We start from the raw sequence: 22,064 nt of genomic DNA, 5'->3' as shown, positions 1-22,064 counted from the left end.
CATTTTCTCAGTCAGCGAATTGGCATTGTTGAGAAGAATAGCCAATAATAAAGGACTTAATTGATACTCATTTCAAAGAGACGCCTGTTGAAAGAATTTCTTAAGTTTAATCACCACCATTCAAGAGTTGTAATGAGGGAATTATGAAGAGCGAATTAACGAAAGCACAATTATAGCTTACTCGAAGGAAGTATTTCAATTCTTTCTAGGCTTTTCTCAGGGTTTTTTTTCCTCTTCTGTTGCAGGTTACCTGTCAAAGCACAGCCATACTACACTTCCCACGTACTCACCACCAATCTGCTGCTTCACTCATGTTATCAAACTAAAACTTTAGAAACGAGAATATGTTCGAGCTGAAAAAAAGTACAGCAGAGGTTTATTGATTGAAAATACTGTTGTACGGGTGTCATTACAGGGAAATGAGTTCAGGGAAGTGATGGTTCCAGACGTTGCACAAGCCAGTAACAACAGAGTCTGAGTGTTTTGGCCAGAGCTTTTTCTGTTATTGCCATTTCCATGACAGACTTTTACCAATGAGATCTTTGTTACTGGCGGCAGGGGAATTGTTGGACTGTAACCGGAGCTAACATGTCAGTCAAATTAAATAATTTGCATCCATGAGTTTATGTGAACTTTAGCCTTGCAGCAGAGTACAAACTGTAACTCCATCCATGAGGATAGAAGTCAGAGAAATACTGGATGTCTGTTGTACCATGCTTTATTAAAAAAAATAGTGCACACAAAGTTTTGGAAATGAGTTCAACAGTAGTGATGTTGTCGGTCAGAAATGTTTGCATTCATATTCATATGTTCACATGTGCACGTTTTCCTAAATATTCTAAGAATTCACAAAAACAACACAGTACTTTGAGTTACAGTTAATGGAAACTGTTCATTGCGACATAGCAGTAGGTCTGGTTAATGAATTCTGACACCTCTGGGTGTAGTGTTATCACAAAGACGAGCTTCATGTGAGAGTTTACCTGGTTGCAAACTGTGTTTCTAATAAGACCCCGTCTCCTCCTGTACCACCCGCACTGGAGTAGGCTAACCATTTCTTTTAACTGCCATAAACATATTGACACCGTGATTCTCATTGCTCGGGTCTAATGAACGGCAGGATCTTTGCATCATCTTCAACCTGTAAAAGCATCTGCTTTCATAGCCGCAAAGCGCATCGCATAAGCACGACCACATCTAACTGTGGAACAAGTGACATAACTGTAATTTATTACGAGCACATTTTCCATTGCGGTTAATCGTTTCAAGAGGGAGGAGGATTCTCAAGCTTCATCTGTGGCATTAATTAAGCAGAGTCGTTATGCTGCTAATTAGCTGATCCTAAAAGGATTCTTGTCTTATTATAATTTATTATCAAAGAGACAATCTCCTGCTTTCCTTTAAAAAGGAAAGTGTCTCATTATGAAAACACAATCTAACTCTTTATCAGACACATCTTCGGGACCTGACCTGTAATGCATTCACATTCACATTCCGAAGATGTCATTTCCAACCCTTTCTCTCACAGTTTCTCTCACAGTTTCTCTCACAGTTTCTTTCACAGTTTCTCTCACAGTTGGCGTATTACAGTCATTTTCTTGACACCAGGTGTTGAGCATATGCTCAGCTACAGGTTGTGTATCTTTTGCTCTTTTGCCCTGTAGGACAAGAGCAGACATTTATTCAAAAACTGATAAGGCGGGGGGTGTCTTATCTTCTGCACAGATATTCTGTGAGCCATTCTTAGATTAGCAGGGAGCCTCATTAAAGAACTTTTTGTAGTCCCCCCCCACCCCCTCATGTTCTCCTTTAACTTGTAACCTCTTTTTGCTCAATAAGAGGTCTGTCAGCCTCCACGTGTTCCTTTTATCCACATGTCAGTCTTTTGTCTCCTGCACCTTTTTGAAGGTTCCACCAGAGCCCTCAGATTGTTTGAAGATTGTGTGTGTGGTTTAGATTGTTCTGACATAAGTTGCTGATTTAATGTCACTACACCTCGAGACTTCGTCATCTGGTAGATTTTTGTTTCCCCCCCCCCTCTCCTTTAAACTGGAAGTCCCTTTGAAGTGCATATGCTACTGATAATTGAAGCAATATAGTTCACTGAAGATAAAAAAGAGTCCCTCATTTAATGGGTTCCGTTTTGAACTGAAACTTACAGCAACTGTTCTTGCATTGTTTTTATGTCATCAGAGGACTCACCTAGAGATGGTGAGAATATTTTCATCTGATCATTCATTTATTCAGGTCATTGCATTATTTTATACTGAAGTGTGCCTTAGTTTAACATCTAATTTACCTGAAACCATAGTTACATAATCCATTTGTCTGCAACAGAAAAGAAACATCTGTAGAATCAGTTGTTTGCTGAATGTCATTTATCAAGCAAAATTCCAAATATTCACTGATGACAGCTTCTCAAACGCTAGGAAATGTATTTGGGTTTTGAAATGTTGGTCGAACAAAACAATCTATTTGAAAAATTCCTCTTGGGCTCTGGGAACTTGTGAAGGGCGTTCATTACCCACCATTTTTTATATTTGGTAGACTGAAAGATTTATTTTCTTTAAATCAATAGATTAACTTATAGGATTTATAGACTAGGAGTCTGCAGCCAACTTATAGACTAGGAGTCTGCAGCCAATTTATAGACTAGGAGTCTGCAGCCATGCTAGCAGCTCTGTGAGGCTGCTTTGAGCTAAATGCTAACGCCAGCATGCTAACACTCTCTCGGTGGCAATGCTAACATGCTGACATTTAGCAGGATTAATGTTCACCATGTTCACCATCTAAATCTTGTATGTTTTAGCATAATCACACATGCTAATTAGCACTGAACGGCACTAAAATGCCGCGAAGGCTGATGACCAAAGTCATTAATGTGGCTATCAATAGAAGCCTTATGAGACATTTAAAAAATGAGTACTATTGCATTTTTTGCACTGTTTTATCATTTCCAATGAATATATTTGATTGTTTGGACTAGTGTGTTTTTAGATTCAAACCAAAGTGTCTCATAGTTCCCTAACTTTAAAAACTGTCGGCAAATATTTAGCTTTGGTAGCCTTAACGATGCTAACTGAAGTTTCATGTCCTATCAACGTTAAATATTAAACTTTGACTTCCTTAATGACTGTCTTTGAGTTACTCAACGTTTATTATGTTGTACATGTGTGCTGTAAGTCTTAATCTTCTATTTTACACTTTAGCCAAAAACTGTCAACCCGGAAGTGCTCAAATCTCAAATCATAACAATTATCACAAGCCTTGCTGTGTGAAATGGGCTATGAAAAGAAACTCCACTGGTGTTCAGCTTTAATTAACAGCCCTCTTGTGTCCTGACCACAGATGAGAAGGTGACCATGTTCCCCGTTTTGGACATCGACCAAAATCATATTGTGGACACTAACGGAGCCGGAGACGCCTTTGTGGGAGGTACGCCATGAAAATCATCCTCGACACAGCTTGATTTCTATGTACAATCCCAATTAACCTTTGATACCGGCCAACTATGTAACGTAGTAATGCCTCCAGATTATATGAGCGTGACATTAAGCCTGCTGTTTTCACTCTGTATGAGCTGATCATAGCACAACATAAAACTGTCACCATTTGGGTCCCGTTGAGGATGAAACAGCCATGTCCTTTTATACAGAAACCATTAGTACCTGGCTCATATTAATGATAACTGCTGCCCAAGCAATTTTGGAGGTGATGGAGGGTTACAGGTTGACCTCTGCTCTTCTCTCTACCCAGGATTCCTCTCTGCGTTGGTCCAAGAGCATGTGTTGGAGGAGTGCATCCGGGCGGGACACTATGCCGCCAACGTCATCATCCGGCGGGTCGGGTGTACCTTCCCAGAGAAGCCCGACTTTCACTGATGCATCCGAGCACTGCACAAATGTCTGTTCCACAAGATACTTGTATACGTATGCTTCAGGATTTTATGTACATTTTTATTTTCTATTTACAGTGACTCACTGCATGGGACTAAGTGCTACAGCTTGAATATTTTATCAAGCTCACAAAAAAAAACAACTTGATGTTTGAATACAATTCAAGTGTGCTGGTATCACGTATTGGAATAAAATGGTTATGTTTAAAGGAGCATTCCGCTGAAAATCTATCGTTTGAGCGTCAAAAACTGAACTCCCGTAGGCCTGGAAGGTGTGAAGAAGTGTACACTTGATCTCCGCCATTGATCTATATGTTCTGCATGTTTCAAACACTAAGGAAGTGAAAAGCGACGATAGTTTGGATCCATGGTGGAGAAGTTGATCATCCTGCAGGATATGTTTGAGAAGTTTCTGAAAAGTTTTTTTGTTTGCTCCTTTTGTGAAGGACGGCAGCTGTAGTCTGCTTTGATTCACAGAAGTTACAATCGATTCTGATGGTGACCCAGAGTTATGCCTAAAAAATATATCCATCAAAACTTCTCAAACCGTTGCTGCTGCGTAATCCGCTGTTGATCCGCAAGTTGAATATTTTCCAAAATGAAAATGTGATAATACACACATTTACAGTTACTTAAATATTCAGCTGTTATGCTGCAGAATGTTTTGTTATTTTACAAATAAAACAATATCAAACTCCCCCTACCGAGATAATCCTATAACAAAACCAAAAGTAAGTTTTAATATATGGGATTTGTTTTACCCCAAAATAAAATGCAACAACAGGGTTTGTGTATTTCCCCATTATTTACTCAGCCAGAGGCTCCCTCATGCTAATCACTTTTGGACAGCTCAACACCCTCCATTGTAGAGAGGACTGGGGGTGAGGGGTGGGAGGACCAGGACCGGCCTGGTGTCCTGGCTCCGCTCAGTCGCCCCCTACTCATGCTTGTTGGGTCCTAACTGGACTCTTGGGGTCTGGAGCTGCACTGCAGGGCTACAGGAGATCATTTTTCTCAGTTAAGGGATTAGCGGTTGCTCTTCGTGGCCATCATTAGAGGGACCTGAAAATTAGCCTGATCCCCCCCCCCCCCCCCCCCCCCCCGTACCCAGCTGTGCTGTCGCTGGGGGTTGGAGGCGAGGATCACAGGAGGCCCCTCCCCTCATACTGAGTGTGGGCCAGCAGAAGTGTTGGGCAGTGTCTCAAGTTCTGTTGAAAACAATTCAAAGCTCATCTGTTTTACAAAGACGTGTGATTCAGAAGAACATTTTTTTTTTGTTCCCCTAGAACAACCTGTTACATCATATTTATTTTATGTTCTCTGAGCGTAATGGGAGGAATGCAGTTCTTACACTCCCTGGACCAGAACTCTGCTTCCCATAATGAGGCACAGTTTATGGATTTATGCTAATCGGGGGCATCTTGGTGAAAACGTTCTCCAGCCAAAATGTTATTAACAACTTTGAGACACTTTTTTTTTTTTTTTTTTTTTTTTCCATCAGCATTTTTTAAGGTTTCACACAGATGCGCTTTGAAAAGGACCACATTTCTGATTGGGCAAGATCACACTCCATGGCAGCTGGTTCATTTGCTTCTCAAGATGACAGATGGCAAAACACAAACACAAAAAGAGGGAGCCACGATCAAGTAATGAGAACGCCTGCCACAATAAGGAAACTACTAAACATACTTCTCTCACTTTTCCTGGTAAACTTTTGCGTCGCTCAGTGAATACAAGAGGTTGAAAAACAAACATAAAATCTGTGCATTTAATTTACATTTTACAATGCTATGCTATCAGTTTTCTAAAGCTAGTGAGCCCGAGGCCTTTTTACAAATGTTTAATGACCGTTTTATTGCGTAGCGGCAATATACAAAATCTCATTTAATTTACTGTTTTGAGTTTAATCTGCTGTTAACGACTTTGAAGTAGGGAGAAGAGGGGAAACTTGACTTTGTGTGATATTTGCTTACAAAAGTGAGTTCACGACCAGAATATTTTTTTTTTTTTCTGAATGCAGGCAAAGGAGTAACTGGGGCCCTGGCCAGTGTTTTGCCCCGCAGATGGGCAGCAGTGTTTGTGAACACCAGTGTGGCAGTTGGCAGGGATTGAGGAGGGGGATGGGCAGATTGCAATGGCACATGCTCCAATTCAAATTATCCCTGGACCCATGCAGCAGTGGAGGACCTGCTGGGGCCCAGGGTGGCATTCATTATAACCAGACACAGGCAGGTTTGGTCAGTGCCTCCATCATGTCACCAGTGCTAAACGCAAATCAAAACCCCTTTTTTACTCACATTACACGCTGTTTTACAGCAGAGCCTCAATGAAATCACATTTTATTTGCACATGTTTACCTCAAATCATCAGTAAGTAGATTGGAATAAATGTCAAGGATTAAACGGCAACAAAACTGGGAATGTTATAAACACTGTGGGGGGAGGCAGGTAAATAAACATCAATGAGGTCATCAAGGTAATAAGAAGAGCTTTTGATGAAGATACAGCATAATGTCAAAAGACTATGTGAACACAAATCAGATTACTCATAAAATGTCTTTTATAAGGGTTAAAATGTTTTCTTTTGAGATACTTTTAAAGCCGCCTGTACGGTGCAGTATGTGTTTATAATCTGATGGGAAGTTACCAATTATCTGTCTAATTACATCTGAATTACTGCATGAAAAATGAGCTTTCTGTCATTTCTAATGCTCCCAAAGAGTTGGCGAGGATAAGCGAGGGGAGTGCAAATCTAAAGGCTGAAAATTTAATGATCTACATTATTGCTAACAACTATTGCTCGTCCTCGGGCATGGTGAAGTTAATTAGCAGATTATGGTGTTAGTGTATGATATCCCGTACTGCCCTGGGTAGTATTGGCCAGTGCAAGAAGTAGTTCCGTTTAAAATAAAAAATGTATGTGTTTATGTCACATTTGATCTTATATCTTCTGCACATCAATGGAAGTTAAAATAAATAAATAAAAAGCCCAGAGGGAATAAATGTTAATAGAGTGTTTGTGCCCATGTAGAACTGCCGAGACTAATCCACCAAAAATATGTAGTGTAAAAATGTTCCTCTTGGCTCATCACTGGACATGTTGATGGAGGGGGGGGGAAGTGAAATTGACAATATCATTGTAGGAGCGCACTAAAGGGGCGACGGTCCGCTCCACTACACTGAAGTAGGGATGTCTACAGTGGGAGAAGAAGAAGAAGGGGGAGGGTACCACTTTGTCACAGGCTGCTATGTAGATTAACCTTTCAATTAGTTGTTATCAGGTCCTCTCCATGTCTCGGCGAGAGCTTTCTCAGCCTTCGCTTCGAGAGATCAAATCCCACGAAATCGCTTTTTGGATATGTCGCTGCACATGTATCCTTCGACGTTTCCCCGATAATGAAGAGGAGTATCCGAGGGGGGGAAAAACTTGAAGAGGTAAACTACCAGCAAATATTTACGCTAGACTGTGTCCTCGTTTTTCTTTTTTTTTTTCTTCTCCTTCTTCCCTTTCATAAGCTACTAGTTATCTTCATCCTTGCATGAAACTTGGCGTTAATTTGTTGTGTCTTCTCGCCCGCGGCGGTGGCGGCGGCAGATTAGATAGGTCGGGTTTGCGTAACATCTAACAATAAACGATGTGGAAAAATCCAAGGAGGCTGTGTATCATTTCCTAATAAAATATGGAAAACGAGAGCGGAGCTGAAGCTGAGAAATGGGAGCTAAAGAAACCAGCGATACATAATTGAAAAGCAGTGATGAAGGAGCTACTCTCCCGGCAGTCGTGCTAACTTGTATTCCCCCATGAACGTCTTTTCTCCCTGCAGGGCTCACTATTTTTTCCTCATTGGAGATATTTGATAGTTAATGGGTGATAAAGAGGGCATGCCATCATTGCACAGCGCAACACAGGACGTTTGTTATTACGCTTGCAGACGTTGGAGCGAGCTACTTTTTCTTTAGCTTAACGGAACGTGTATTTATTTATTTGAAATGTTAAATATCAGGAGAATTACGGCTCCTCTCGGGGAAATAATGAAAAGGGAGGACGATGAAGAGAAAGGCGACAGCTTAGACACATTTAGCCTGCAGGAGTCTTCAATATGCTACCTGGAATTTATTTTTATTTTTATTTTAAAGAAATGTGTTCCACTTTAAATCAGCGCTAGAGCCTTTACGCAAACAAATGATAGATTTAACAAACAGCCAATTAAAGTCTATAATGTTCCAAATCACTTTCAAGTGTAACCAACTGTTTCAAGGAGGAACCTAAGTAAAGGTGGGCTGGCGTTAAACGGGTCGCAAATGAGGTTAAATATTTATCTCGTTTAACCGTTACTCAGCCAGTTTATGCCCATTATAGTTTATTTATGACTTGATAATGTCCCGTCACTGCGGTTAGAGCCGTTAAGTTCAGATATTACGAGTGTTTGAGGTAAATGATATCCATTCATCACTGAAGGCACCTTAAGAGGCGGGTCAATCGAGTGAAGTGACAGATCACACAGCCAGTGCCGAGCCTCTGAGAGTGAGCTCATACATAAAGATTGACATGTGCTTTATCAAACCAGAAATCGGATCTTGTCTTTACAGCCAATATTGAAGTTGCTAGGGAGGGCACATTAGTGTAGGTAAGGTTTAATGAGACTCCATTGGATTGTAATCAGCGTCATGTCGGATTCATGTAAACTACAACATTGTAACAAAATGGCGACTGTTTAGGTGACATCGGTAATCCTGGTAACACTGTCATTTATCTGCTCAACTCAGCGGAACACAACTCTTTAGGTTTGTTACGTAGTTATTAACGGTTTTGTTTTTTTTCTTCCTTCGTTTAACGGCTCGGTGGTTATATTTCGCAGACGTCCCTTCAAGACGCCGAGCAGCTGCCAGGAAGTGAGCATTGATTAAACGTCTGTCATTAGAGCTCGCGACGATTCCGTTTTGTCGTTGCGGACGTCGAGCTGTCAAAAGTCGCGTGCGGACAAGTAACGGTTAAACTTTACGTATGATCGTTTTTAGCCAGTTCCTGTGTGTTAGACGGAGAAATGTTAAGGTGACATTTTGGAAGATTACGTGCTGCAGAAATAAATGTGAACTTGTTTTTTTTTTTTTTTTTTTTTTTTTTTTTTTTTTTTTTTTTTTTTTTATGTCGACGAGCAATCTGAAATCCAAAAATATTTATCCGTCGAGGAGAATGTTTATACTTTTCCAGAACTCGATAGAAGTTTCCAGCGACCTGTCACAGTGTTTAAACTTACTACTTTTTACAAAGACAGTCTCTTTTGAAGCGGACATCTGGTGTGGTGTGTGGATTATGGTGTCAGACTGGATTAAGTCTCTCCAGCAACCATGACAGCTCCTGCATCTGTTATTATGCATCTGTTTCTCATGTTTTAACACATCTTAAATGCCCTGCATTCCTCTGGCCTGGCCTTTATTTACAATATGCTATGAGCTAGCTAGTGTATGGAATGTGAATATGAAGACATAACCAGCTATCACAGGAGAGATATTACAAATGTATTTGACCAGTTTGTTTTCCCTTTTTTCAGATTTGATCCGGAGTTGAATACATAAAGCCTCAGGTCAGTCGGTAACTACCATTGTGGATTTTACTCGTGCCAACTTTTCCTCATCACCGATGTCAGACACCCAGGATTGAGAAGACGTATATGGATGCTGGCGTGGAGCATAACTTTTTGACCTTTACATAAGGATGTGGATGTATCCTGGGGAATCTGTATGGATTGCATTTTTTTTGTGAGTCTAATTGTTCAATCATGGTAAAACTTGCAAACCCTCTGTACACGGAGTGGATTCTTGAAGCAATACAGAAAATCAAAAGGCAAAAGCAGAGGCCTTCAGAGGAGAGAATCTGTCATGCGGTGGCCACCTCGCATGGACTGGACAAGAAGACCGTCCTTGAGCAGTTGGGATTAAGTGTTCACGATGGCTCTATCCTCAAGGTTACAAATAAGGGGAGCGCCTCCTACAAGGACCCAGGAAACCCCGGGAGAGTTGGATCAATCCCGCCTGCAAACGTGTCTGTGCCATCAAAGGAATCTATATGGAATTCAAGTGATCTGCGCCATATCGATTGGAATAAAATACTCAAGAGGGCCATCGAGGGCCTGGATGATACCCACGGCTCCTCGCTGAAGAATATCGAGAGGTACCTGAGGAACCAGGACGACCTCTCGACCGTTGTCGATAACCCTGCTTTCCGGCAGAGGTTACGACTGGCGGCCAAGCGGTCGGTCAACAACAGCAGGTTGTCAAAAAACGGCCCGCGGTATAAGCTCAGCCATGGCGGTGCGGAGGGAAGGGGCTCCAGGTGTCCGAGTGCTTCCCCCTTGGTCCTGTCGTCAGTGACACTCCTCCCACATGAGCGAGACCAGGTACACACACCTTGGCCTCTGCATTCTCACCTCATGCTTATCCCCAAGCTAGTCATATGGTGCTGTTACCCTGAAAAGGAATGGCCTGCATAATAGTCAACTTTTCTGTTATTAATGCATTATTGATTTCAACCTTCTTACCCAGCTGTAACACGTAGTAACGCTGTGTTTTGCGAGAACTAAGGACCTTTTTTTGTAACTCAAACAGTGGCATTTCCATGATGTCATTACCAAGGAGGAAGTATAAAAAGTTTGGGCCACATTCACTTGATAGGAATGTTATGATTGTGATCTTAATCGTTGGGAGACACTAGCTTGGCAGGTCAGAAGCAAACGGCAACTAGAGTGCGTGTCTGTGGGGCTGTGATGTTGTTTATCTCCATAACGTGAGAGCTTGGATAATCAGAAAGTCATGCTGACAGTGTGTGGTAGGCAGTCTGCTGTAGGCTTCCCACAGGTTATGTAACTCCAGCCTAATGACCTGAAGGGATGGGGCTGGCTGTCTTGTGTGTAGCAAAGCGTTGGTGAACAGATTTTGGGATATTTTATTGCTTATTTACAAGGGCATGAGTGTAAACTAGTCGTCACAAGCGGTGCTGAGAAGTGGCAGCTGAAGAATGTGTTGCGGGACAGAATATTCTCAGTCTGTCATGACCTTAACGCTAACAGAGATGCCCCATAGAGAGGAAATACAACCATATAAACAAACTTCTAGGTGGCAATGTTTCCGCTGCTTTAGGCACCTCAAGGGCAGTTTACAGTTTGCAGAGATCGTGTCTTTGTTATTGGTGCTAAGCTAGAACACACTACAGACAAAAGTCTGCAAAATGACAGCACTTTTGTACTGGCTTTGTGAGTTTAAGACACTGGAGATATAAATAGTACGGCCCTGAAGTGCAGTGTACAGTCATCCGGGTAGTTTGTTGTTAGGGCTCTTTTGCAGATCGTGTGTCCGGATGAAGTGCGGTCTAATCGTTTATGCACAAAGTTATGCAGCTGAAGTGGCTATAGCAGCATCATAGCTATAGAGATGTCACCCCTTACTTCCCCGCCAGTTTCACTGTGAATAATCAGGAAGCGACACCTTGATACTGCAGCCACAACTGTGACTGTGTGTGTGTGGTCAGGCCAAAAGTGAAACTGAGAAGTGTTTATAGAGACGCGGTGTCCTGCGATGGTTCTCATAACCGAGGACGGCCTGCTGTTTTCCATTTAGGAACATTTCAACCTATTGCTCCCAGCCGGATGACATCACCGGGCCCAGTCCAGGTTTACCGTTTACACTTCAAAGGATGAGACGTCTCAGTGGTTGAAACACAAGTGTGTGTGTGTGTGTGTGTGTGTTGAGAATAAGAGATACTTTGAGACAAAAAAAGTCTTGGTTTAGAGTTTATTAGATTCTGAAGAGACTCTGGCAGGAACAAAGGCAAGGAATGAGTTTCTTTTTTCTTTCCCTGCTGCGTTATGCAATCTCTCTCTCTCTCTCTCTCTCTCTCTCTCTCTCTCTCTCTCTCTCTCAGCAGTTTTCTAATAGGACCCCACCCCCTCACTCAGGACAGCCTGCTCTTTTCAAGCAGCATCATTTCCTGTAACGTACTTAATTTAGAATCCCCAAGTAAATCATCAGCATCTCTCTTCAGCTGTGTTTGTTTCTCTCTTTTCACTTTTTTTTTTGGGGCGCTGTGCAGATTGCAAATTGCTATTGGTTTTAATCACCAGGCCTTAAGAATATTCCTGATGGAAATTAATTCTCCAGTTCCTGGATTAGACTTCATAGCTCAGTCAGCAGAGACTATTTTATGAAGTGGAGACTTATTTAAAAAAAAAAAAAAAAAAGCTTGCCTATCAGCTCTGAGCATTTCATCAGCGGTATGCACAGGCTGCATATTAGCACTGATGTCGTATTAATTTCAAGCTCTTTACACTAATGTTCTGGCTTGTGTTGTATAAATCATATTTATGATGTTTGTTAGCCCAAAATCTGAGTTTTAAGGCTCTCAAGAAAATTGTTTACTCAGTGATTGCGTGATATTTCATAATAAAGACGACACACATGCACTTCTTGTACATAAACAGATTGTAATAGTAACTCTGAAGTAACCACAACACTGAGGCCTTTCACTGCATCATTTAGCAGCGATAACCTAGAATGGCTTGTGATCAAGGAGAAAATAATAATATTTCTCCATTTATCTCTGCTCTGGGCCAATGTGATTTGAACTTTGATGAGCTCTAGTTTGACCGTCTTTGTGTAGCCCAGTTAACAGCCCAGTTTTGTCATTATTCCTTTAGCCTCTGCAATGTCTGAAAATAGTCAGAATAAAACTGCTCGTCTTCACTTTGGTTCTGTCGTCCAATCAACAGTCTGAAACCCAAAGATGTGCCAGAAAACAGAGAAATAGTCACATGTGAGAAGCTGAAACCAGAGTTTGACATTTTGGCTTGATAAATTACCTAAATGTATAATCCCGTATCAAAATGATTGGTGAAAAATCCTCTGTTTGTTATGTGCATTTGGATTATGAAGAATACTTCCAACCAGGCCTGAATTGTTTGCAGTTGCCCAACTTTTAATCTGTGCCAAATGTATTTGTATTTGTCTTCCATAACATGAGACGATACCAAAGCCACGCATTACTTTGCCCAGTGCTGTACTCCACAGGTGTTGCCTCATCACACAGTAGCCTTTCAGTGTTTTCATGTCCATAATCGAAGCTGTGCGAGCAGCGGTCGGCATCTAATGGCAGTGGCTGCTTTCAAATATTGACCTGGCAGGTTGGAAAATAGAGCAATCATCGATGTGGCAGTAAACTACTTCCCCCTTCACCGCAACAGCTAATTGATACAACAGCCAGGAACAATGACCCAATCCCCACTGTGTCCTCGCTGCGTTTCCCTAAAGGGTTCATGTGGATGACAGGCTGAAAAGATGCAACTGTCTTCTAGGTTAGGAGGAGATCAGGACCAAAACAGAGATGTGGAAAGTCTTATATTGTGTTGAGGTCAGGATGCTGATCTGCATCATAGAAATCAGGAACTAATTACGGGCATCCCCAGAGTGCCCTTCAAGGCTCCAGTGAATTGATGAGGTAGTAGTGTGTGTAAAGTGATGAGGTGGGTATTTACCGTCGCACCATGTGAGTGTTATTTTCCGTACAGAACTTCCTCTAAAGCGAGGAAGGAGGTTTTGTCTGATGCTCCTCTAGACTCTCCTGGACGTGATCTCACATTTACAGGCGTGTTACGTCAGCGTGGGGTCCGTCTGGTCCTGGTTCCATTTTTGGACCGGCTGTTTGATGAAGAAGTCTTCCTCTGTGGAGTCGGCCTCTTCTCACTCGGTGTTAGAAACCTTCTGCTCATATTTCACTTCTTCTGAACTTAACCGTAAGCCCTCAAATGAGTATTTGTTCTGAGACTCTGCAACATTTATAGTGGATCACGGCGGTAACAATGAGAGCATGTTTTATTATTGAGGTAATTTGATTACATGCTGGTTAATCCTTTCAGACTGGAGTGCAAGCTTTAAGAATTGGATTAAGCCCTTAAACTATGATTACTAAGATCACTTACCCATTCATGTAATGGATAAAGGAGGTGGATCTCAATATCTCCGAGGACAACGTTCATTTATTATTTATTTTCTGGTCTGTGAGAACTCCCATTTTTTCCATTCCACGAGGTTTGTAGTTCATATTTTTGTGGCCATTTCATTAAATCACACACTGGTTTTGTTGTCTTGCATTAACCGGCAAATAATTCCAAAACAAATGTTCAAAAACAAGCAGGCTTCCAGGCACTTCATACCACAGCCTGTGCCTGTTTCTGTTTTTTAAACAGTTTGTTTCTCTGTTTGTGTTCCCACCCAGCTCCGGGTTGACCCCATCCCAATATGCAGTTTCTGTCTTGGAACGAAAGAGTCGAATCGGGACAAGCGGCCAGAAGAGCTGCTGTCCTGTGCAGACTGTGGGAGCAGTGGTAAGTTCTCACGAGCCACAACATGCTGCATGTAGTCTGTTAGCGGGGAGGCTCACAAGAATGTGTGGTAGGAACACAGGTTGGCGATATTTAGAGGAGCTGATCGGCAATACGCATTCGTATATGGCATTTAGGCAAAATCCCATTTATATTATCAAATTTGATGAACAGTGTCTCTCTTCAAAAACAAAATCGTGCTCGTTTTTAACTAAGATTTGCTTGGAATCATTCATTTGGACCACAGGATGTTTACATTGTGTAAAGCTATTTATCATATCGGTGTAATTCTATGACAATAATATTGAATTAATTGCCCTATACTAATAGAATAGAATAGTAGCAACTAGTTGACACGGTATGTCTCATGACAATTTGATATCACAATAGTTATATATGTAATGTCGTTTTTCAGCCGGCCAAATGTGTATATAACGAGATGGTAATGTCTGTTTTACCTGACAAATCATTGTACCCAAAAATCCTGCAAATCCAATATTTCCATAAAGCATTGCTGCTCATTGATTTGCAAAATGTCCTACAATAACCTTCTACAGCCTGAGCTAGCAAAGCTACCTCGGTATAGAGGTTGTAGATAAATCTGTGTCTGTTTTTAAAAACTTCTATTATCTCACAATATCATGGATATTATCACACTCACCAAACCCTGGCTGGTTGCAGTAGTTCTCTCCGCGTGGGGGTTTGGGCAGATGTCACATTCTCGCTCCACATTCTTCACCGTCCTTTTAAGGGATTTATTGGTAGGACAATGTTCAAATTGAGCGGCTGGAGGGATCCAAATTGCTCGCAACCCTCGGTGGACTATAGAAGGGCAGATGCTCTATAAGTGGCCATTAGAATCCGAAATCACCCGAGTCAATTTCGCTCAATTCCAGATTCTTCTTATAGAGGCACAGCGGATCAGAGATCAACCCTTTTCCCTCTGCGGATTGGTGGCATTTCCTTTACTGTTCTTTTGTTCCATAAAATTACCTCTCTGCCAAGGAGAGTCCTTTATGTTTGAACAATTATTTTAAATGCTGTAAGGAATTGTTCTCCACGGTGACATTTTTACAGCTCAAATTTGACTTAAGTAGCGTCGAGGTGGTTTTCATTAACTGCTCGTAGTGTACACAAATGGTGCTCTCGCTGTAAAACAGCTGTTTTACTACCATGTGAGGGGGAAGGCGAGCTTTTACATGACTTTCATGGATCGACTTCCATTAGAATGAGTGCTGCTCCTGTTTCTGCCTCATTAAGATCAGATTATCTGTAATTAGCAGCTCGGATGTTTGATCATACTGTTTTTAGACACAACTTGTGGCAGGGGGGGGGGAGTGTCGCGGACATACAGTAACAGGCACACCATTGTATTTTTTTTTTTGATGATCTAATATGTTAATGTTTAACCGCACTGTGTGAATATATGTCTCTAGCTCTGTGACACAGTCTGCCGCTAGTGTAAAGAATGTGTTTTGCTAATGTGCGTTTTTCCATTGCTTCTGAAGGGCATCCATCATGTCTGAAGTTTTCCCCCGAATTAACCTCAAATGTGAAGAGATTACGATGGCAGTGTATTGAATGCAAAACCTGCAGCTCCTGTCGAATACAGGGGAAAAACGCTGTGAGTATAATGTCGCATACATCCTGAACACCACATTATCTGTGTAGTGGGCTTGGAGGTAGATCCCTTTTTGTGCATCCTGGAGGATTTGTTGGTTTTTCACATTTGTAAAGCCTCTCCAGTGCACAGTTGGGCTTATTTTTCCAAAATACTTTAAATGACATGGGAGGGGGTGTGTGTGTGTGTGTGTGTGTGACATGTATGCAACAGGGACAGCCCTCACACATGCCTGCTGTTGCCTTTCAGGATGAGATGCTGTTCTGCGATTCATGTGATCGGGGCTTTCACATGGAATGCTGCAACCCGCCGCTTTCAAGAATGCCAAAAGGTGAGCTGTTTACACTGTCTGGCTCCTCTGTTTCCCCTCGCTGCTGTCAATTCAAAGCCTCCTCCTTCACAGACGGCCGTTTGGGGGGCTGTCACTCAGCACACAGAGAGGCAGCGATGGCTTATTAGAAGCTTTGCATGTGTATCAAATTATTCCAGCATCCCCCGGGGGGAGGTTTGCTATCTCTGGATTACAGTACTGACCCTACAGCGAGGCTCGTAATGACGGCTCACGTACTGTAGCAGGACATAGCTCCGCTCAACAAGCTGACGCGAAGTCTATTCCACCGGACAGAGAATTGACCCAGTGTTTTTCTTATGGATTTTTGCTTTGTGCTGAGTAATCGATTGTCATTGTGAACTGGCAAAGATTCTCCGCCAGCTCCCGGTATTAAAGGAAATGTTTCAAATGAATGTACTGTATGTCCTCTGAATTGATGAACCCACTCAAACGGTACTCTCTGTGTGTTTGGACTCCCTCCAGGTACCTGGGCCTGCCAAGTCTGCAGGCCGAAGGACAACGGGAAGAAACTGCTCCACAAGAAAGCCGATCAGATCAAACGTCGATATGCAAAGCCAATCGGAAGGCCCAGAAATAAGCTCAAACAAAGAATGTAAGTGTGCACTAATCTGAGTAACAAAGGCATGTTCCTATCGGTGATGGTAACGTTGTGTTCACTGTATTCTGAGTTAGTTGTAAAGATCTTGGAAGATAGCGACACTGCTGAAAAACATTGAACATTTAGCACTTTAATGTTGTAGCTGTTTGAGGAGAAGCTAGTTTAACAACATTATAAATTATTGGTAGATTACTTTGTAACATGTTTTAGAAGTTAGCCACATGCTTTGTCGTAATCTTGCAAAGTGACTAGTAACTGTACGTGTCCGATACATGCACTGGAGTAAAAAAGCACTCGTCGACAGTGAGATCTGACCTTCCACAACAACGTCTTGTCTTGCAGGTCTGTCAGCAGTGGTGACGGCTCCATGGTAGCACTTGGAGGAAGGGGGTCACCTGGTAGGGGTCAAAAGATTACCGTCTGTTCCACACCTTCATCTGGTCATGCTGCATCTGTGAAGGACGCCAGAGACAGATTGGCTGTTGCAGACCCCCGTTGTGTGGTCGACGCCACCCAATTCACCACTTCCACTCCCACCACCACCACTCCCCCCCTCACGCCCACCTCCACCCGAGCTACACTCACTGTTAACAAGAAAACCAAAGGGCTTATCGATGGGCTTTCCAAATTCTTTACCCCTTCCCCTGTGGGCCGTCGCTCGCGAGCTGTAGCCATAGAGTCGCCCGCCGAACAGTTAGGCTCTAGAGACGAGGGTCTGCCCGATCTGTCCCCGCCACCAGAGCCGTTTGCCTTTGCCGCTGACGCCACTCAAGCGATAACCCCCTCTTCCTCTGCTCTTCCCGCTCCCACTTTGCTGGGACTTAGCCCCCCCTCGCAGGTGTCCAGCAGCTCCACCTCCGCTAACTCACCCCAGAGCTCCTCCAGCCAGTCTAGTGTTCCCTCCCTGAGTAGTCTCTGCAATAGCAGCCAACTTAAGGGACTGTTTGACGGACTCTCTCACATTTACACGACTCAGGGACAGTCGCGGAAAAAGAGACTACCTTGCTACGCGCCGCCTAAGCGCATGCATCATAAGCAGGATTCTACCCATGCGTCCAAAACGGGGCCGCAGCGCCTCGGAAAGAATGAGTTTAGTAAAAATAGGTTACACTCCACGACTGCTGGGCCGGGCCGACCCAGAGGACACCCATTTAAGATGGTCAGTCATTTCAAACGTAATCCCTTCCTTAAAAAGCACAGGACGCTAGGCAGGCTGAGGTATAAAGTGAGCCCTCAGAAGGGAGCCCCCTCACCAGGAAAGGCAGACTTGACAGACGGAAGAATTAAGCCTGAGAATAATCATGGTAAGCAAGGCTTGAAACTCCAGCCAAGACCTGCGTCTCCACACCTTTAAGCTTCTTCTTCATTTTTTTTTTTTTTTTAAAGCTTGACTCGCAGTTATTTTATTTTTTCCCAGACTAGAGCTAATCTTTTCTTTGAGAAGACACCCTCAACATTCTAACAGACTACTAATCTTCTGCCTAATTTGAATTCTTTTAGTTTTCTTAACCTAGTTTCGTTGCGTTTTTATTTATTTATTTTTTACTTGGCTGCGGCGTTGACGTGGCTTCCATCCTCTCGCCCGTTGGCTTTTGTCATAGTGCATGGCCCACTAACTCCCTCATGCTGCTCCTTGCTCTGTCCTTGACCCTCTGCAGTAGTGCGCCCATTGTGATCACTACCTAGTAGTGGCTGTAGTCACATCAGCGGCCTTCATCATCCCACCTTCACTCTTGAAATCACTGTCTCCACTCAACCTCACTTCCAGCGGTCATTAGACACACACACACACACAACCCTGTGATTCACCCACCCAAGTTGACTCAGAGCTGACATGATGATTATAGCTAGAAGTGCAGTAACCCTTACGTCTTCAGGAGCGAAGTCACAGTTTTTTTTAAATAATAACACGTAGGAGAAACAAACGGATATATCTTTCAAGCAGTTCTAAACAATATACTGCACAAACACTACTTACCCCAGCAGCACATCTCCATAAATATGTTAATGACACATCACGTCCACTTATAATGGCTTTTTGTTTTGGTGGTTATGTCATGGTGTTGATGTCTTTCATAAAATTACTGCCTGCTTTCTAACATCAGTTGCTTTTCATGTCGACACTTGCTCCCTTCACTGCATCTGCTTCTTCATTCATGGGAAACTGTCTTGGTGGATGACTAAGCACATGAAAGCGGTTACGCAATTAGAGTGATTTAGTTTCACTTCATTACATTAGGGATTTTCATATAAACATGCAAAGATGATACATTATGAAATTCCTCAGAGACACGGCCTCAAACGGGCTCAGCAGCAGCACTCACAGTATAAGCACATTTGCATAGAATGCATTTTTATTTTTTAGATTATTCAGCCCCGGCTGCTTCAAACATCCCGGTGTTGTTGTTGTTGTTGTTGTGGTGCTATCTGATGTGTTGATGTTGTGTTTTTGTACCTGTAACAGGCCACAACGGGGAGCTGCGCGTGAAGCAGGAGGCCCAAGCCGACTTTGCGGCCATGTCCAGAGACCACGTGACGGAGGAGGACATCGAGACGTTCAGTCATGTTCAGGAAGTCACCGTGCAGGTGAGAACACTCGGGAAGGGGCCGAACATCTTAAACATCCACTGGAATTTTAGATTTAACTGAGAAAATTGATGTTTGAAAGTTAAAGGGGTTAACATGGGCCGCACAATACAAGGTCTTTCAATGACAAATCTAATGGGTTACATCTTATAGGCGCACCTTATTGTATATATTTACTAAAATGGATATACTGAAAGGTATTTCTGAAAGGTATTGATTTAAAGCCTGTACTTTTAAAGGGACAGTACAGCCATATTTGTCCTCTTACCTGTAGTACTATTTATCACTACTCACGGGCTGATGTACACATGGCGCCCTCGTCAGCTGAGCTGTAACGTTGGCTAGCTCAGTGGTGCTAGGTGAGCTAGCAGTGCGCTGTAAACTGTGCGCTTCCTTCGGTGTGGTGATACGGTTAGCGGGTGTAGTTCGGTAGAAAGAAGATAGATCCTACGTGAGATTACTCACCAGGTGTGTGGATTGTCTTGACCAACAGGGTCATGATTTCTGGATACAGACTTTAAGTCTGAGTTTTTAAGATGTATTAACATTTAACATCTCACTAGTGGCAGGTTTTGGTCAGATTTAATTAGATCAAATTTATCCACAATCTTGATTTGAGTATTTTGTCAGAATAGCGTTTTTATGGACTGGTTATCAGAGACGCTGTAAGATTGGATTATCTGGGTCACCGCATTAATCCATTTGCTTTTGTTCACTCTTGTTACAGAGAACTGGATCTCTGATGAACACAGACTCCATGCGGTGCCCGGCCCTCATTGAATTTGGGAAGTATGAGATTCAAACCTGGTACTCGTCGCCTTACCCTCCTGAATATTCAAGGTGAATGCTGCTTTTTACTCAACAAATAATATGCCACTTTCTTTTGTTACCGAGGTGCATTTTTTTATTTCAGTGTCCTTTTTTGAAAACAGCTCTAATGCTGAAGTACAAACCGCGTCTCTTTCGTTTGTCTTTGTCAGATTACAAAAGCTTTATCTGTGCGAGTTCTGTCTGAAGTACATGAGGAGCAAAAACATTCTCCAGAGACACACAAAGAAGTGTGGCTGGTTCCACCCACCAGCCAATGAAATCTACAGAAAGGAGGACCTTTCCGTGTTTGAGGTCAGCTTCCCTTTACAGCAATAAAGCAATAACTGTATGCTGCATGAGATTTCACTGAATGGGTTCTGGGAAGAGGCGGAGGGAGAAAATGGGAACTGTTTGAACAGTGTCCTCTTGGTCTTTTTATTCCGTGTTTAGGTTGATGGAAATGTCAGCAAACTATTCTGCCAAAACCTCTGCCTGTTAGCCAAGCTTTTCCTGGATCACAAGACCTTGTATTATGATGTGGAGCCTTTCCTCTTCTACATACTTACAAAGAATGATGAGAAAGGCTGTCATCTTGTGGGCTATTTCTCCAAGGTAAGAATTACAGAGTGATTATATGGTAAATGAAGGAACACCGCACATCATTCTCCAATGGTGATACTGATACAGTCAAATTTGTCCATTTGTGTAATGTGGATTGAATTTATTCCCTGTAGAGGTTAAATGATTAATCGGTTATTTGATTAGCCAAGAACAAATCAAAACATTAGGTTCCAGCTTCTAAAGTACGAGGTATTTTTACATCATCGTTTATTGATTACAATGATGTAAAATAAAGACATTTGAAAGCAATTGGAAGATGAGATTTTGAAACTGTTTTTCACTATTATGTGACATTTTATTACGATGATTTAAATAATCTAGGAATAATTAACAGATTAACCAACAACAACATAATCATCATTTGTTGTAGCTACAGTTCAGAACAAAGTGATGCTTTTTTAAATTGCTCATCGCCCTGTGTGTCTGTGTGTGTGTGTGTCTGTGTGTGTGTGTGTGTGTGTGTGTGAGTGTGTGTGTGTGTGTGTTCAGCTTTAGACAAGGACAATGGCAGGTGCAGTAAATTGCCGGCTTCAGCAGAGCGCTGACATACTTGATCTGTTTCTCCTTCCCTCAGGAAAAGCTTTGCCAGCAGAAGTACAATGTCTCCTGCATAATGATCATGCCTCAGTACCAAAGGCAAGGATTTGGAAGGTTCCTTATTGATTTCAGTAAGTTCCTTAATGCTTTTTTTACACCACTGAACTGAGTTTTTTTTTTTTTTTTTTTTTTTTTACAGTCTTAACAAACAATTTCAGATTAAGGGGTGAATTTGTAACTGGTGGCAAGGTGCTGTTGTTTGGTTAAGGCTTTGAAGTAGCCTAATCAAGAGCATTCATGAACAGTACTTAGGCAATCACGGAGGATTAGGAGTGAGTAATACAACATGCTGGCTGCATACATTATACGATGGCCAATAGTATTTCTTAGCCTGAAGAGCTTTTTCATAGAAGATGCCCCCAGTTCACTCTCCTTGACTCGTGATGAGGTGTAGATCCTGCTTTTATGTTTCATCCCAGTAAATGCAGCACATACAATATTTAACGCCTCGCGGTCCACTTTTGAAAAACAGCCGCTGCCTTGAGTAGATTTCTGTGTTTAGGCAGGCATTTTTATTTTTTTTGTCATTATAGGCGTTTTATTGTTTTGAAGAGTTGTCTCTTTAGCCGTGTGTGTGTGTGTGTGTGTGTGTGTGTGTGTGTGTGTGTGTGTGTG

At 42.3% G+C, this 22,064-nt stretch overlaps 2 protein-coding genes across 7 annotated transcripts in view; both read left to right on the top strand.

Moving 5' to 3' along the window:
• The window catches only part of LOC116381314 (adenosine kinase-like), a 93,652-nt gene extending 89,548 nt beyond the window's left edge, over nt 1-4,104 (top strand). For both annotated transcript variants that reach the window (XM_031843378.1, XM_031843379.1), the window contains exons 10-11: nt 3,349-3,435; nt 3,757-4,104. In XM_031843378.1, coding sequence (XP_031699238.1) covers nt 3,349-3,435; nt 3,757-3,881 — 212 coding nt within the window. In that variant the 3' untranslated portion in view covers nt 3,882-4,104. The remainder of the gene's footprint in view (nt 1-3,348; nt 3,436-3,756) is intronic.
• An 88-nt stretch (nt 4,105-4,192) lies between these two features.
• kat6b (K(lysine) acetyltransferase 6B) overlaps nt 4,193-22,064 on the top strand; it is a 25,651-nt gene continuing 7,779 nt past the window's right edge. Inside the window, exons 1-12 of one of the 5 annotated variants that reach the window (XM_031843376.1) lie at nt 4,193-7,329; nt 9,447-10,292; nt 14,159-14,267; nt 15,773-15,888; nt 16,135-16,216; nt 16,700-16,829; nt 17,178-17,233; nt 19,300-19,421; nt 20,149-20,261; nt 20,402-20,543; nt 20,682-20,843; nt 21,427-21,520. In XM_031843376.1, the coding sequence (XP_031699236.1) occupies nt 9,675-10,292; nt 14,159-14,267; nt 15,773-15,888; nt 16,135-16,216; nt 16,700-16,829; nt 17,178-17,233; nt 19,300-19,421; nt 20,149-20,261; nt 20,402-20,543; nt 20,682-20,843; nt 21,427-21,520 (1,744 nt within the window). In that variant the 5' untranslated portion in view covers nt 4,193-7,329; nt 9,447-9,674. The other 4 variants (XM_031843371.1, XM_031843372.1, XM_031843373.1 and 1 more) reach the window with 4 other exon arrangements.

This window comes from Anarrhichthys ocellatus, unplaced genomic scaffold, assembly GCF_004355925.1.
Source record: "Anarrhichthys ocellatus isolate YVR2014 unplaced genomic scaffold, GSC_Weel_1.0 scaffold4, whole genome shotgun sequence".
Classification (NCBI taxonomy): Eukaryota; Metazoa; Chordata; class Actinopteri; order Perciformes; family Anarhichadidae; genus Anarrhichthys; species Anarrhichthys ocellatus.
This window is presented reverse-complemented; position numbering and strand designations above follow the sequence as displayed.